Below are 18,074 nucleotides of genomic sequence, written 5' to 3'. Positions count from 1 at the left end.
CATTCATTGGAAACATATTACAAGATCATTGGTTCTTAGCCCTGGCGGCAAAAAAGCATTGAACTTAAAAAGAAAGTTTTGTTTTGTTTTTTTAATTCTCTTGCTTAACCTCCAGAGATTCTGTTTCAATACATCTGGGATGTTTCCTAGATAGCTGAGCTTTTAAAAAGTTCTTGCAGTAATACAGAGGTGTAGCTAGAATTGAGACCATTTTAAAGAAAGGGAGCGTTAAGCAAATTGAGAAAGAATTGTTTAGTAATTTTTCATATGAGGATATTTGTGACTTATTTTAACTGTTCTGGCTAGATGTTTATCATTGTTTGCTTTTCTTAAATATAATGCCCTTTTATAGATTCTTGTTTTTTGTTTTTGGGGGTGTTTTTTTTTTTTTTTTTTTTCAGAATGCATCTTGAGTTTTAATACTGGGCTTCTTTGAGAAGATAGGGCTTAGAATTTTTCTTTAGCCAGCTCCCAAGGAAAGTTCTGTACTTCATCTAACACTAATAGAGTTTTAGGAACATTTTCACTTTCATGCTGAATTTAGGAAAGTAGAGAGAAGAGTGCAGTGAAGCTTTATGTATGTTTCCTTTACATCCCCATTCACTCTCCCCCACCTCTCCAAAAGTATTTTGACACAAAGTCATGTACTCATTTCATCTAACTCCATCTCTAAAAATTAAGGCTAAGTTAGAAAAAAAAATTTTTTAATTCAGTGTTATTGAGATATATTCACACAGCATAGAAATCATTCGTAGTATATAATCACTGGGTCACAATGTCATTATATAGTTGTGCATACAGCCCCATGATCAAATTTAAAACATTTTCATCACTCTAGAAAAGAAATAAAAAGAAAACTGTAATCCTTCCAACCTCCTTATTCTCACGTATTATTGACCCATGGTATTGGTATGGTACATTTGTTACTGTAAGATTATTAAATACTAAAAGAGTATTAAAATATTAGTTTACTGTATCATATATTACTGTTACCTATAATCTATTTGTGATAGTTACATTTTTTTCCCATATACCCTTCTATTATTACCTCCTTTTACTAGCGTTGTACATGTGCTCTAGCTCATGAAAGAACTTTTTTATATTTGCACGGATATTGTCCACCACAAGATTCACTGTTTTATACATTCCCATGTTTTAACCTCCATCTTTCATTCTGGTGATATACACAACTCTAAACTTCGTTTTCCGCCACATTCACACTACATTCATCACTGTTAAGTATTCTCGTAATAATGTGCTGCCATCACCTCTGTCCATTTCTAAACGTTTAAGTTCACCCTGGTTAAACATTCTGCACATATTAAGCAACCACTCCCCATTCTTTAGCCTCATTCTTTATCCTGGTAACCTATATTCTATATTTTATGTCTATGAGTTTACAAATTATAATTTATATCATTGATGTAAAATATTTGTCCTTTTGTGACTGATTTATTGCACTTAACATAATGTTAAGGCTAACTTTTAATAAACCACAATACCATTAACAAATCGTTAAAAATTCTTAATGTGAAATCAAGATCCCAACAAGATACAGGCATGCATTTGGTTGGTATGTCTCTTAAGTCTCTGTTACTTTGCAAGTTTCCCCTCTTTCTTCCTTATTTTCCCCACTTTAAATTTTTTTGGTTTCACCTAAAACTTTTATTTTGAAATAATTTTAACTTTACAGGACAGTTGCAAAAATAATACAAAAGCCAAATTGTTCTGTATCCTGTTTGTGGTGTGGTGCTGGTTACAGGAACTTCTGCACCATACTAACGTTCAATGTGAGGGAGGGGTAAGGGGTATGGAATGTATATCTTTTCCTGGAGTGATGCAGATTTTCTAAATATGATCACAGTGATGAGTGCATGATTATGTAATTATATTGTGAAATATTGATCATATATTTTGGATGGACTATATGTGTGTGAAAATATCTCCATAAAAATATTCAAAAGAAAAAATAATAATACAAAAGCCATGTCGAAAACTCCATCATATCCCCCTGTACCAGTTTTACAATTTTGCCACATTTGCTGTATCATTGTATTTGTCAATCCACCTATTTAGTTTCTAAACATTTGAGAGTAGGTTTGTATACATCACACTCCTTGAACATAATAGTTCCCATGAACATTTCCTTAAGAATAAAGATGTACACCTTTTATGTTATATAACCACCTTAAGTACAATTATCAAAGATTAGGAACTCTGATATAAATCTCAGTCTGTATTCTGATATTTTCATATGTCCGAATGATGTCCTTTTGAGCCTTCTCTCCTTGTTAGAACCCACCCAGGATCATGTATTTCCATTAATTGTCATTGTCTCTTTAGTTGCCCCCTTTAAACCTGTTAAAGAAGTGAGGTCACTACAAACGATTTTTGAAAGAAATTAAAGATCTAAATAAAGAAAAGGTGCTTTTTTGCAGAAATTCACAAGCTGATCCTAACATTTATATGGAAATGGTGACCCAGAATAGCCAAACAATTTTGAAAAAGAATGAAGTTGGAATACTCTGACTTCTTCTGATTTCAAAACTGAATACAAAACTATAGTAAATAAGACTTTTTGGTACTGGCATAAGGTTAGACATATAGATCAATGAAATAGAATCAAGAGTTCAAAAATAAATCTATGCATGTATGTTCAGTTGATTTTCAATAAGGGTGCAAGATAGTTCAAATAGTAAAGACTAGTCTTCTCTACAACTGGTGTTGAAACTGCTAGATATCCACATGTAAAAGAATGAAGTTGAACCCCTACCTCATACTGAGTACAAAAGTTAACACAATGTAGATCAAGCCCCTAAATTTAAGAGCTAAAACTGTATGCTTAGACGAAAACATAGGCATAATTCTTTTTGACCTTGGGTTAGGCAGTTTTTTTTTCAATAGGACACCACAAGTAACCAAAGAAGAAGAGATAAATTGGATTTCATCAAAATCACAAACTTTTGTGTTTCAGAGAAAGTGAAAAGGCAACCTACAAAATGGAGGAAAATATCTACTATATGATCATATATTTGAAAGGTGACTTTTATCCAAAATATATAAAGAATTCTTACAGCTCAGTAATAAAGAGACAATCCAGTTTTAAAATGAGCAAAGGATTTGAATAGACGTTTCTCCAAAGAAGACATACAATTAGCATATGAGAAGATCACAACATCATTAGTCATTAGAGTAATGCAGATCAAAACTACAATGAAATGCAATTTCAGACACACACTAAAATGGCTCTAACCAAAAAGAAAGACAATAACAAGTATTGGTAAAGTTGTGAAGAAGTTGGAACCCTCATATAATGGTGGTGCAACTATTTTGGAATACAGTTTGACAGTTTATCAAAAAAGTAAACATAGTTACCTTAAGGCCCAGCAATTCCACTCCTGTGTGTAAAAACAAGAGAATTGAAAGTACGTTAACACAAAAACTTATATATGAATATTCGCAGTAGCATTATCTACAATAGCCAACGAATGGAAACAATCCAGATGTCTGTGAACTGTTGAATAGATAAATAAAATGCATCCACACAATGAAATATTATTTAGCTATGAAAAGAAATAAAGTATTGATACATGCTAACATAGACAAACCTAGAAAATATTATGCTATCCATCCATATAGATGCAAAATAGATTTGTAGTTGCCAGGGGCCTGACGGTGAGGGGCATGGGTGAGTAACTGCTAATGGGTTCAGGATTTCTTTCTGAGGTGATGGAAAGGTTCTGAATTAGATACTGGTAATGGTTGCACAACTTTAAATATACTAAGAACTACCGAATTGTATACTTTAAAAGTGTGAATTTTATGTTATATGAATTATGCCTCAGCTTTTTAAAAGGCCCAGGTCATCTGTCTTGTAGAAGGAAAAATTAGAGGAAAAAAATTTAACTTGACAGAAAATTACCTAATGTAGCTATGGAAAAATAGTTGATAAATAAAATCAATTTATAGTGAAATCTCAAATATTAAGCAGCTTCCTACTAAATTTTAAAATAACAGTATATAAATACTAATTCAGCACTTATTCATACATATATACACATTAATACTGAATCTGAAACCTAAACTACTGTTTTTCAAGCACCCAGAAGGTTTTTGGCCCACTCGTCCAGCTGGTAGCCAGTAGTGAGTTAGGATGCTAACAGAAAAGGTTCTCCAATTGAATAGCCAGATGAAATGGGTTTTCCTTCCATCACTACCAAATGAAAAAGGGGTGAAGGTACAATACTTTACATGTTGGATATATTTTGATAAGAGGCATTAACATTAATGTAACTTCAAATTATTGAGAAGTAAAAAACACCAGTTTTCGGTTTGTTTTAGAAAAGTATTAAATTATGCTATTGATTGGTAATAGCATCACCAGCTATGATGATGCTATACTCCTTCCAGACATGCTATCATATTCCTCTTTATTCTCTTCATGGCACTAATTACTGTCTAAAATTATCCTTTACGTTTGTTAGTTTTGCTTATCACCTCTGCTGTTGTTATGATGCATGGTATGTAAGAGATAGGGCTTGTGTCTGTCCTGTTCACTACTCTGTTCTTAGATCAATGCCTGACACAAAATAAGTGTTCAGAAAGGATGGGTTGGCTGAGCAAGTGAGTGACTGAGTGAATGAATGAATGCATTTAACTTTCATAAGCTGCCTTACATACCTTTGTGATAAGAAGAGTATTTCATATAACAGCTCATGAAATCTTTTTTTACATTTCAGACTGCTGCACTTAGAGCTGTTGGCAATATTGTTACTGGAACTGATGAGCAAACACAAGTAGTTTTGAACTGTGATGCTCTTTCACACTTTCCTGCACTTCTGACACATCCCAAAGAAAAAATTAATAAAGTAAGTATTTATTTAATATATTTAATAAACATCTTATAAAATACCTACAATTTTCATTTGTAAAATCAGGGTCTCAAAACTCTCTAAAATATTGATTGCTGATATAAATTGTCATCTAGGCTTTAAGAGGCAGTATATTTCTCTATAAGATAGATGGGTTAATCTGTTATTAATCATATGTAAAACAAACCAATTATAAAGTGCTGATTTGGCTCTCTTGGAAATGATGAAATAGAGATAATTGGGTGTTGAATGTTGTATGATTGGAAATTATTAGTATATATGTTAAGTAATTGTTAGTAGAGTGTGTGTGTGTGTGCATGCGTGCATGCATGTGGAGGCTGTGGAAAGGGGGCGCTGACTGGTGATGCTGATATTGGAGTGCATCTGAGGCTGTTGTAGAAATACGTGGGTGTTAATTACAACATTGCTGATGATTATAACCCAAGAACAGCTCACCTAACAGCCTAGCACCCTAAAATCTCTAACAGGTTCATTAAATGTGGTCCTGTAATCTGATCCAAAAGAGCCCAGTATACACTAGCCAAGAATAATATATTTTGGAATAAATATACTTGATTACTAGTTTTTAAACTAGAGAAAATATTTTCCCTTTAGTATATTTAATAAATTTATTAATTTTGATAAATTATCCTGCATAAGGTTTTGAATGGTTTCTGTAATTTGGTAACTGGTTTCGGTGTACATTTAACTTTTGGCATGACTGTTGCCATAAGGGCTAGGCATAGAATGATCATTAAAGAAGACCAATAACGCAAGCAGACATCTGGTTCCACATTAGCTCTCCAGAGAAGTGGTGCAACATGAATGACTCTTACCAAATCAGAACATTAAAACAACCCACCATTTAATTAATTTTTCATGTCTCCATTGTCATGGATACTTAGAATTTATCACTTTGGCTAGTAATCTTGATCAGAGTAGAAAATAAAGCATATTATGGAGGAGGAGATAGATCCCATTTACAGCAGTCTTAGAGGATTTGTGTTTATTTTATAGCTCACTGTAGCATTTGCTCAGTCAAGGTACTGAATATTCTTCAGAAGGTTAGTTCGTTGTGACTTGTCGTTGGGGCTATTAGCAGTTTGTACAAAGTAAATAAGGAAAGGGGTTAGCGGAATTGAGAGTCCCAAAAAAACTTCTATGAAACCCATTCCATAATACAATCATTTGGACAATATAGAGAATTTATTTTCCTGTAGTTCAAATGAAGATGTTATTTTTTAATGAGAAATATTGAAGGGGTCTTGTTCCACAGGAAGCAGTGTGGTTCCTCTCTAACATCACTGCAGGAAATCAGCAGCAGGTTCAGGCAGTAATTGATGCCAACCTCGTACCAATGATAATACACCTTTTGGATAAGGTAAGGAAATCATCTTGTATGTATCTGAGTAAGTGAAAAAAATTTAAATTTAACAAATTATGTGAGTGTGTACTTTTCTGTTCATTTAACTAGGACCTGTAGAGTGGTATAAATACTACAGTAAAGTAGTATTAAAACTTTTAAAACCAGCGGTTTATATATAAGAAAAATTTCTTTTTGTAAACCCCTGTCCTTCTTCTATATAATACTTTTACCAAAATTGCCATGATTTTGGAATTTATTAGAAAATCAATAGTATCACTATTAATAATAAATGCTCATATAGTGTTTTAAGCACTTTATATAAGGGTTATGAGATGTTAGGTACTACTTTATCCTCATTTTATAGATGAACTATGATGTAGACAAGTAAGTTGGCCAGGATTGAATAGCCAGTAGGTATGCTAATAGCTATACTGTATTATCTCTCATACTCTTATTAACATGTGAGAAAAAGTAATTTACATTGTCACAGTCACAGCATAAGGGTTTGTTCTGAATACTGATCTGAATAAAAGAGAGCATCTCTCTATTTTTCTTCCATGGTTCCTATAGATTGATAGGGAGAGGCTACTTTCCCATATACTGGAAGATTACGTTCAGTTTTTTAGGCAAGAATATATCGTGCATTGCTCTGTACTTCCTAGTAGTTCACATCAGGAAGCACATGCTTTCTGTCCCATATCTAGTGATAATAGTTAAGGAGTGAGTTCGGATGTTATCAGCCTAATCCAACTGATTATTACGAAGTTACCCATCAGTCTTTCACTTAACAGTTTTTAGCATATGGTCATTGCCTGGATTCCTTACTTCATTAGGAGTTGTAAGATGATGATTTCTAATTGTCATTCTTTAATGTATTAGCCATGATTCTTCAATAAAGAGCTTTTCCTTATAATTCATATAGAAAAGGTAGGATAAATGCTTGATTCTTTTAATTGGGTTCTTTGTCCTTTTATTGTTGAGTTGTAGGATTTTCTTTTGTTATTAAATTTTAGAATGACATGGTTCCCTAACAAACTCAAAAGGTGACCAGAGTGAATATTTTAGTCTCCTAAGGATATTATGGATTTTTATGTATTGGTTTCAGTCTATTATGGTTGTTACTGTTTGACACTCTAATCACCCCGTAGCCAATGGGAACCTTTGTCTTTTGACATCACTCCAGTAATTTCTGAGAGCCTCTTACCATTTGGATATGAAAAAGCATGCCAGGCCTGATGTGTGTACATTTACTGACCCAGACTGGGAATTACTCATTTCTCCAAGGTGTGTTCTGGCTCTTTTTTATATCAAATGGTATTTAAGATTCCATTAAAATACCAGGCATGAAGGATGATCATTGCTATAAGGTTGTCATGGTTTCTGGGCATGGGAGAACAGAACTAGGTGATATGTATTTTTTAGAAAGTAAAAAATAAACCATAAAGCTCATGAGCATGAAAATTCAAAAGAAATAAATTGTGAATGAAAGGAAGCTATCAAAGATTCCTGGATATTTAAGATAAAGTTTTTGCTTTCTCTTCTTTGATTTTATATTTATTTTTCTTCTCTTATGCTGAAAATCTTCCTGAAAATGTGAACATAATTATTTACCTTTAGATCTGTTGATAGGCATATATGTATATGTGTTTGTATATCTTATGAAATCAAAATAATGAGACCATCATAACCACTACCAACATGACTACTGGATGCACCTTTAAGATTTCTTTGAGGTTTTTTATCTATAGAATTAATTCTACTATGATATAACTATGAAATAAGTCTGTTTATGCCACCAACTTGATATACAATTTCCAGTGTTTTGCTGTTAAATAGTACTTTGAAGAATAATTTGTAGGGTTTTTTTCCAGATTGTATGTAGATTACTGGATTAAAGGACAAATGTCTATGTAGATTTGTGAGATAATGCCAATTCCCTTCTTTTAAGGGTTGTACCTTTTTGTACTCCAGTCAGTCAGCTATTACCCTGTTGCTGGGAATTTTAGTTGCTTTTCCCTTTGGCAGTTATAGTGCTGCTATGACCGTTTATAGGAAAATATATATTACTTTGTTTTAAATTTTTCTCTTGGTGAGTTCTCAGAGGTATAATTACTAAGTCATATATGATTTTTTGTCATAATTTTAAATTGTATTTTGCTAATTTGTATTTGAAAAGCAGTGTATAAGCGTATCATTTTTGTCGTACTCATCAATGTTGAGTATTATTTAAAAATCTTTCATAATCTTACATTTCTTTGGTTATACTGAAATTTTATATTTTTCCATGTTTTTCTTCACTAAGTTTTAAAGCATTTTTATTGAAATAAATTCGCACACCATACAGTACATCCAAAGTGTACAAATCAGGGGCACTCAGTATAATCACAGAGTTGTACATCATCACCACAGTCAATTTTAGAACATTTTCGTTACTCCAAACAGAAAATTCCGTACCCCTTATGCCTTCCCATTGTTGACACTTAACATTGTTGTGGTACCTTTGTTACAACTGATGAAAGAATATTGCAATATTACTGTTCAGTATAGTCCATAGTTTGCATTCAGTGTATTTTTCCCACATACCACCCTATTATTAACATTTTATAAAGTGACATACATTTATTATATTTCATGAATAAATATTCATTCATTTGTACTATTAACCACAGTCATCATCCACAACAGAGTTGACTGTTATAAAGTCTGATGTTTTATCCTCTATCTTCCCTTCTAGTAACGTTCATGACCCTAAACTTCCCTTTTCAACCATATTCACACACATAATTCACTACTATTAATTATACTCACAATAGTAGGCTATCATCACCTCTCTATTTCCAAACATTTAGTCAACCTAATTAGAAGTTTTGCCCAATTAAGCATCAGCGCCCCATTCTCTTCCCTCATTCTCTTTCCTGGTAATCTCTGTTTTAGATTCTAACTCTGTGAGTTTGCTTATAATAATAAATAGTAATAGTGCTTTCATATAATGTTTATCCTTTTGTATCCAGCTTATTTCACTCAATGTAGTGTCCTCAAGTTTTATCCATGTTGCCACATATATTAGAACTTCATTCCTTCTTACTGCTGTGTTGCTTCTATCTTTTGGAAGTTGTGGATAGTACCTCTATGAGCATCTGTGTGCAAATGTCTGTCTGCTTCCTTGCTCACAGTTCTTCTGGGTATATACTTAGTAGCAGGATTGCCAAATCGTATGGTAGTTCTGTAATTACCTTCTTGAGGAATCACCAAACTGTCTTCCATAGTGCTGTGCCACTTTACATTTCCACCAGCACAAGATTTCCTGTTTCTCCACATCCTCTCCAAGTTTTGTTTGTTTAGTAGTGGCTATTCTGGTAGGTGTGAAGTGATAACTCATTGTGGTTTTAATTTGCATTTCCCTGATAGCTAGTGATGTTGAGCATCTTTTCATGTGTTTTTTAGCCATTTGTATTTCCTCTTTGGAAAAATGTCTGTGCAAAACCCTTGCCCGTTGCTTTAATTGGGTTCTTTGTCCCAATTATTGGGTTCTTTGTCCCAATTTGCTTTAATTGGGTTCTTTGTTGTAGGATTTCTTTATATTTTTTAGATATTAAACCCTTATCAGATGTGTGGGTTTTCAAATATTTTCTCCTAGTGAGTAGGCTGCCATTTCACCTTCTCAACAAAGTCCTTATCACCTACCATTAGATATTGAAGATTCTTCTCTACATTTTGTTTTAGTAGTTTTATGGTAACTATATGTAGGTTTTACATCTATTTTAAGCTCATTTTTATACGGTGTGCTAGCTTTGGTGTTAATTTGCTGTTCTTACTCTAGTTCTTCCAAGTGGACAGTTAATTCCTTGATTTTTGCCCTTTTTTGATATAGGCATTTAGGGCAATAAATTTCCCTCTTTGGCTGCATCCCATAAATTTTGATATATTTTCGTTTCCATTTACCTCAAAATATTTACTGATTTCTCTTGTAATTTCTTCCTTGACCCACTGGTTGTTTAAGAGTATGTTGTTGAGCCTTCATGTATTTGTGAGTTTTCTGGCACTCTGCCTGTTACTGATTTCCAACTTCATTCCTTTATGATCTGAGAAAGTGTTTTATATGATTTCAATCTTAAATTTATTGAGACTTGGCTTTGTGACCCAGCATCTAGTCTATCCTTGAGAATGATCCATGAGCACTTGAGAAAAAGGTGTGTCCTGCTGTTGTGGGGTGTAATGTACTATAAATGTCTGTTAAGTTTAGCTCATTTATTGTATTATTCAAATTCTCTGTTTCTTTATTGATCCTCTGTCTAGATGTTCTGTCTGTTGATGAGAGTGGGGAATTGAAGTCTCCAACTGTTATGGTAGATGTGTCTTTTCTCTTTTCAGTGTTTGCCTCATGTATTTTGGAGCATTCTAGCTCAGTGTATAAATATTTATGATTCTTAATGTCTCTTGTTTAATTGTTCCTCTTATTAATACATAATGTTCCTTCTTTGTCTCTTTTAACTGTTTTAATTTGAAGTGTAATTTGTTGGATATTAGTATAGCTACTCCTGCTCTTTTCTGATTATTTACATGGAATATCTTTTCCCAACCTTTCACTTTTAGCTTGCATTTGTCCTTGGCTCTAAGATGCGTTTCCTGTAGACAGCATATAGAGGGGTCCTGTTTTGTAATCCATTCTGCCAGTCTGTGTCTTTTGATTGGGGAGTTTAATCTATTAACATTTAGTGTTATTACTGTATGGGTAGTACTTTCTTCTACCATTTAGCCTTTTGGATTTTATATGCCATATCTAATTTTCCTTCCTTTTACCTTTGCTGATAGTCTTCATTTCTTTGCTCTTCTCCACACCTCTCTCTCCTGTCTTTTTGTATCTGTCTCTAGTGCTCCCTTCAGTATTTCTTGCAGACCTGGTCTCCTGGTCGCAAATTCTCTCAGTGATTTTTTGTCTGAAAATATTTTAATTTCTCCCTTTTTGAAGGATAAATTTGCTGGATATAGAATTCTTGGTTTGCATTTTTTCTCTCTCTCTTTTTTTTTAACATTTGTTCCCCCTATTATTTATTTTTATTCCATATGTTCCATATGTTCTACTCATCTGTTGACAAGGTAGATCTAAAAGGAGCATCAGACACAAGGTTTTCGCAATCACACAGTCACATTGTGAAAGCTCTATTAAATCATCATCAAGAAACGTGGCTACTGGAACACAGCTTTACATTTTCAGGCAGTTCCCTCTAGCCTCTCCATTACATCTTGAATAACAAGGTGATATTTACTTAATGCACAAGAATAACCTCCAGGATAACCTCTCGACTCTGTTTGGAATCTCTCCGCCATCGACACTTTGTCTCATTTCACTCTTCCCCCTTTTGGTCGAGAAGGTTTTCTCAATCCCTTGATGCTGAGTCTCAGCTCATTATAGGATTTCTGTCCCACATTGCCAGGAAGGTCCACACCGTTGGGCGTCATGTCCCACATAGACAGGGGGAGGGTGGTGAGTTTGCTTGTTGTGTTGGCTGGAGAGAGAGACTACATCTGAGCAACATAAGTGGCTCTCTTGGGGGTGACTCTTAGGCCTAAATTTTAAGTAGACTTGACCTATCCTTTGTGGGGTTAAGTTTCATATGAACAAACCCCAAGACTGGGGGCTCAGCCTATAACTTTGGTTATCCACACTGCTTGTGAGAATATCAAGAATTCATCTTGGGGAAGTTGAATTTCTCCCCATTCTCACCATTCCCCGAAGGGGACTCTGAAAATACTGTTCCACCCACTGATTGAATCACTCTGGGATTCATCGGGGCATCACTCTGGACAAACCAACAAAATCTCATATCCTACCCAAGATTCCAAGTGCTTATGGTGTTCAAGTAAGCTATCTACATAAGTTATATTAGGAAATGCACTAGTCAAAATATAAATTTTGAACCAAATAAACATTTTTCGCTTTTAGTCTCACACATAAGGTGACATTTTAAAATATTAATTACCATCTGTTTTCAGCACCCTGCAGTAATGACATTCCTTTGTTCTTCCTCATGCACGAACATTTTTAAAATTTGTACATTTAGTCACTATTATTATATACTCTAGGCATTCCTAGATTATGCCATTTCAGTCTTTAACATCTATCTTTCTTTCTGATTTCATTTATGCCCCCAGCCCTCCTCCCTCTACGATTCTCATGTGCAGCTTCATTCAGTGTTTTAACATAATTGTATTACAGTTAGGTAGTATTGTGGGGTCCATTTCTGAGTTTTATATTCAGTCCTGTTACATAATCTGTATCCCTTCAGTTCCACTTACCCAGTATCTTACACTATTTCTATCTCCTGATGGTCTCTGTTACCAATGAAATATTCCAAGTTTTTCTCTTTTAGTATCTTAAATATATCATCCCACTGTCTTCTCGCTTCCATGGTTTCTGCTGAGAAATCTACGCATAGTCTTATTGGGCTTCCCTTGTATGTGATGGATTGCTTTTCTCTTGCTGCTTTCAAGATTCTCTCTTTCTCTTTGACATCTGACATTCTGATTAGTAAGAAGTGTCTTGGAGTACGTCTGTTTGGATCTGTTCTGTTTGGGGTATGCTGCACTTCTTGGATCTGTAATTTTAAGTCTTTCTTAAGAGTTAGGGAATTTTCAGTGATAATTTCCTCGATTAGTTTTTCTACTCCCTTTCCTTTCTCTTCTTCTTCTGGAACACCCACAACACGTATATTCGTGCGCTTCATGTTGTCATTCAGTTCCCTGAGTCCCTGCTCATATTTTTCCATTCTTTTCCCTATGTTTTCTTTTACTTGTCAGGTTTCAGATATCTGAAACCTGACAAGTTTCAGAGAATATCTGAAACCTGAGAATATCCTATTCTCCAGTTCACTAATCCTATCTTCCACTTCTTGAAGTCTGACATTGTAGGTGTCCACTGTTTTTTTCCATCTCTTCTACTGTGCCTTTCATTCCCATAAGTTCTGTGATTTTTTCAGACTTGATTTCTTCTTTTTGTTCGTTCCTTGCCTTCTTTATATCCTCGCTCAATTCATTGATTTGATTTTTGATGGGGTTTTCTAGGTCTGTTTGAACATTCTGAATTATTTGTTTCAACTCCTGTAATCTCATTTGAATTGTTGGTTTGTTCCTTTGACTGGGACGTATCTTCAATTTTCCTAATATGATTTGTTTTTTTCACTGGTGTCTAGGCATTTAATTACTTTAATTAGTTTATTCTGGAGATTGTTTTCACTTGTTTTTTTTACCTAGGATTTTCTTGCTGGATGACTTTGTTGTCTGTCTGTCCTTTGATAGTCAATTCAGCTTATTCTAGTCCTCTAGTTTAGGTTTTGTTCAGCAGATCAACAGTTGTTGTTTTTTTTGTTTCTTGCCCTGCCTGTTTGGTGCCTTTTTCCCCACCTTAAGAGGGTCTACTTAGGTATTATAGACCCCAGACACATTTTCCCAGACCAAACTGACCTCCTACCAGGAGGAAAGAGTCACCTGCATCAGTTTTCCCTGAGGGTGAGACCCAGCAGGTTGAAAGACTTTCCTTTGAAGTCTCTGGACTCTGCATTTTTCCTATCCTGCCCAGTATGTGGCGCTTTTCTCCCTGCAGGTCCCACCAGCATGAGGTGATGCGGTGCCTTTAACTTCAGCAGACTCTCCCAGCTGGGGACATGGTTGAGATAGAGGAGAGGCTGTAGGCTGGCTTTAATCATTTCACTTTTCCAAACCCTGGGGTCTGAATTCTTTGAGGTAAGAATCCCACCTGAGCTGGGTCCCACCCCTGTCCTGGGGAAGGCACAGGCTCCAGAGAAACACTCAAACAAGCTTAATTTCTCCTATGCCTGGGGCGCTTGGAGCCTGAGAAGCCTTGCAGCTGTATCTAAAGAGTAGTCAAGCTTTAAAAACACAGCCACAAAAAAAAGGAAAAGAAAAATCCTCTTCAGAGCAGGACCCCTATTCCTTGGGTTTGCCAGTCAAGAGCTTAAGTTGGTATGTTGTTCTGTGTATCTCCAGGTCCTATGTGCCCCCTTCTTTTCCTTCAGGGACCAGATCTTTTCAGATCCAAAAAAAAAAAAAAATCTTTTTTTTTTTTTCTTTTCTTTTCTTTTTCTGTCAGCCCTGTCCCTTCTGGGCTGGGCAAAAACCAGCAACTTCAGCTTTTACTCGAGGTTCAGCTGAGCTTGGGCTATTTTTAGTAATCAGAATTTGTGAATTAATTCCACTGTTGGAGTTTGGTTGTGCTCAGCCCCTGCTGCTGGTAAAGTCTCTTTCCTTTTCCCTCTGGGAAGCAGCCTGTGGGGAAGGGGTGCCGGCTGCCTCAGCTTGGGGAACTCAGGGTTCTGGGTGGGCTTTCAGCCGGTCTAGGTAGTCCAGACTGGTATACACCGTGTGTCCGGTCACTGATGTGGCCCCAGCAGTTGTTCTGTACTGTTCCTCGGTATTTATTAAGCTGCTCTGGAGGATGAACTTAATCCCATGGCTCACTAAGCCACTATCTTGGCTCTCCATGTGTTAATCTTCCAAAATTTTTATTTTGACTAGTGCATTTCCTAATGTAGCTTATGTTGACAGTTTAATTGAACACCATAGTATATGAAACCTTGAGTAGGGCATGAGATTTTGTAGGTTTGTCCAGAGCGATGCCCTGATAAATCCCAGAGTGATTTGAACAGTGAATAAAAAATGCTTGCAAAGCCCCCCTTGGGGAAATGGTGAGAAAGGGGGAAAATTCAACTTCCCCAAGTGGAGAATATTTGATATTCTCACAAGCAGTGGGGAGAATTAAAGCAATAGGCAGACCCCTCAATCTGGGGGTTTGTTCACATGAAACTTATTCCTGCAAAGGATAGGTTAAGCCTACTTAAAATTAGGCCTAAGAGTCACCCCCAAGAAAACTTTTGTTGCTCAGATGTGGCCTCTCTCTCTCAGCCAACATGACAGGCAAACTCACTGCCTTCCGCCTCCCAGGAGTGTGGACCTTTCTGGCAACGTGAAACAGAAATCCTGGAATGAGCTGGGACTCAGCATCAAGGAATTGAGAAAACCTTCTCTACCAAACAGGGGAAGAACGGAATGGGACAAAATAAAGTGTCAATGGCTGAGTGTAACAGTCGAGAGGTTATCCTAGAGGTTATTCTTACGCATAATATAGATATCACCTTTTCAGTTAAGGTGTAATGGAGAGGCTGGGGTAGGGGGGAGTGCCTGAAAATGTAGAAAAAGTAGCCATGTTTCTTGAAGATGATTGTATAATGATATAGCTTTCACAGTGTGACTGCATGATTGTGAAAACCGTGTGTCTGATGCTCCTTTTATCTACCTTATCAACAGATGAGTAAAACATATGGATTAAAAATAAATAAATAATAGGGGGAACAAATGTTAAAATAAATTTTTTAGATTGAAATGCTAGTGATCAGTGAAAGGGAGGGGGTAAGGGGTACGTATGAATTTTTTTCTGTTTTTTATTTTTTTCTGAATTGATGCAAATGTTCTAAGAAATGATCATGATGATGAATATACAACTATGTGATGAAAGATAAAAATCAATTGGCCATAGATCTAAGGGTCTAATTCTGAACATTTGATTTGATTCCCTTGATCATTGTCTGTCTTTATGCTAGTAGTATTTGAATACTGTAGCTTTGTAATATGCTTTAAAGTCAGGAAGGGTGAGTCCTCCAACGTCACTAATCCTTATCAAAATGTTTTTGGCCTTACTGTTCCAAATAAATTTGGCAATTGGATTTTCCAGTTCTATAAAGTAGGCTGTTGGCAATTTGACTGGAATTGCATTCATTCCCTTTTACAACTAAATTATATTCCATCGTATGTAATGCTACATTTTGTTTATATGTTCATTGGTTGACAGACTCTTAGGTAGTTTCCATCTTTTGGCAATTGTGAATAATGCCACTATGGATATCAGTCTGTTCGTGCCCCTGCTAGTTCTATACTTAGCTTCTTGAGGAACTGCCAAACTGTCTTTTACAGCAACTGTACCATTTTACATTTCCACCACCAGTTCATAAGCATTCTTTCTCTTCAGTTTCTCCATTGCTTTTAGTTTTCTGTTCGTTTTAATAGTGGCCATTCTAGTAGATGTTAAATGATATCTCATTGTGGTTTTGATTTGCATTCGCATGAAATAGGTGGTGATGTTGAACATCTTTTCGTGTATCTTTTATCCGTTTGTATTTCTTCTTTGAAAAAAATGTGTATTTAAGTCTTTTACCCATTTTTAAATTGTGTTCTTTGTATTTTTATTGTTGAATTGTGCAATTTTATTATATAGTCTGGATATCAAAACTTTATCAGATATATGGTTTCCAGATATTTTTTCCCATTGAGTTGGGTGCCTTACCACCTTCTCGAAAATGCCCTTAGGAAAACAAAAGTATTCACTTTTGAGGAGTCCACCTTCATCTCTTTCATTGTTTGTACTTTAGGTGCAAGATCCCACTGCAAATTTTTACCATAGTATCTCTGTTTGTCCTACACTTCCTTGGATTCTGTACAGTGCTCCCCTGGTCTCTGGAGCCCCAGAACATTTGTTTCAGACAGTTTCTACCTGTCCACTAGCTGGTTTTGGAGGAGGAATCTTTCTTTCTTCCACCATCTTCCCTTGAAGTTCTTTACTAATTTTATTTCCTTTTGTCATCAACTTAATCTGATATTGTTGAATAGTGATAGCAAGTCAGTTTGTTACCAGGAGAATTTACAAAAAGGGGTCTCCATTTGATTAGGGTGGATTGGGTATATTTCAAAGAGATCTTACTAAATTTGCCTGTAAAAGACTAGAAGGAAACCTAGCGAATTGAGCAAGTAAAACATTACTTCAGGAAGCAGGATATCCCCAATTTAGCCTATATTGCAATATGTAGCCTTTTGTTTTGTTTTTGCAGGGGGATTTTGGCACTCAAAAAGAAGCTGCTTGGGCCATTAGTAACTTAACAATTAGTGGAAGAAAAGATCAAGTAAGTTAATCTTTTTTTAAGTTTTAAGAAATGTGCAAGATAGTAAAGAAAATTCTAAGATTTAGAGTTAAAATAATCAGAATTTAAATTTTGAAGTATTTTTTTCTTCCATATAAAAACCTCACCTTGATTGATTACCTTTAGTCATGTTCCATTGAAGAGAAGTGTTCTTTTCCAACTTCTTGGCCTACAGGAAAATCTTTTCACTCAGGGTAAGATTTAGGCTCTTCTAGTCCGAGTTTTTGTTTTTTAACAAATTAAGAATCAGTAGATGGTATGTGAATATATATTGTATCTTGATTAAATTGCATTAAAAGAAAGAATGAACAGTAAAACATAGGTCAATATAACAGAATGAAAGTGCTTCAGATTCTCCAAACAAATGAACAAGAAAAAGAAGGAAAAACAAAGTCACCAGCAGCAAACTCAAACAAGGAACTGAAGTCAGCTAGACAGCTAAGACAAGTATAAGGCACGCATGGCACCTAGAGCATAAAATTTAAATAGGCACTCACTCTGAGAGTCTTGCAAGTTTGACGAAGCTTCGCACTGTGCCAGGTAGCAAAGGAAAACTCTTTTAAAGGGCCCAAATCTGTTTGACCAAGCAAATGAAAGGGTGAATTTGGAGCTGAGGCATTTATTGTCACAAAGAATATATGGACTGGTCACAGTGAGCAGTGAATCCACTTAAATGTGAGTATAGAGCAAAATAAAAATATAATATATGGAAATATAACTAATGAAATATGAAAATAATAGCGAATTGTGAGGTGGTCACTTATATGATAGTGCTAATTGCCCTCATCTGTTACTGCAAAATATCCAATGGATGCTATCAAATTGAACCATTGTAGCTTTTTTTAAAAATGG

The 18,074-nt window shown here is 35.3% G+C and overlaps 1 protein-coding gene and 1 non-coding gene across 3 annotated transcripts in view; both read left to right on the top strand.

Annotated features, from left to right (window-relative positions):
• KPNA4 (karyopherin subunit alpha 4) overlaps positions 1-18,074 on the top strand; it is a 115,728-nt gene that overhangs the window by 86,028 nt on the left and 11,626 nt on the right. For both annotated transcript variants that reach the window (XM_077160926.1, XM_077160927.1), the window contains exons 12-14: positions 4,740-4,868; positions 6,148-6,252; positions 17,133-17,204. In XM_077160926.1, the coding sequence (XP_077017041.1) occupies positions 4,740-4,868; positions 6,148-6,252; positions 17,133-17,204 (306 nt within the window). The remainder of the gene's footprint in view (positions 1-4,739; positions 4,869-6,147; positions 6,253-17,132; positions 17,205-18,074) is intronic.
• LOC143685456 (small Cajal body-specific RNA 7) lies at positions 5,087-5,392 on the top strand. The gene has a single exon (XR_013176679.1).

The sequence above is a fragment of the Tamandua tetradactyla genome, chromosome 5, assembly GCF_023851605.1.
Source record: "Tamandua tetradactyla isolate mTamTet1 chromosome 5, mTamTet1.pri, whole genome shotgun sequence".
In the NCBI taxonomy this organism is placed as follows: Eukaryota; Metazoa; Chordata; class Mammalia; order Pilosa; family Myrmecophagidae; genus Tamandua; species Tamandua tetradactyla.
The sequence above is the reverse complement of the archived record's forward strand: the minus strand, read 5'-3'. Positions and strand labels throughout refer to the sequence as shown.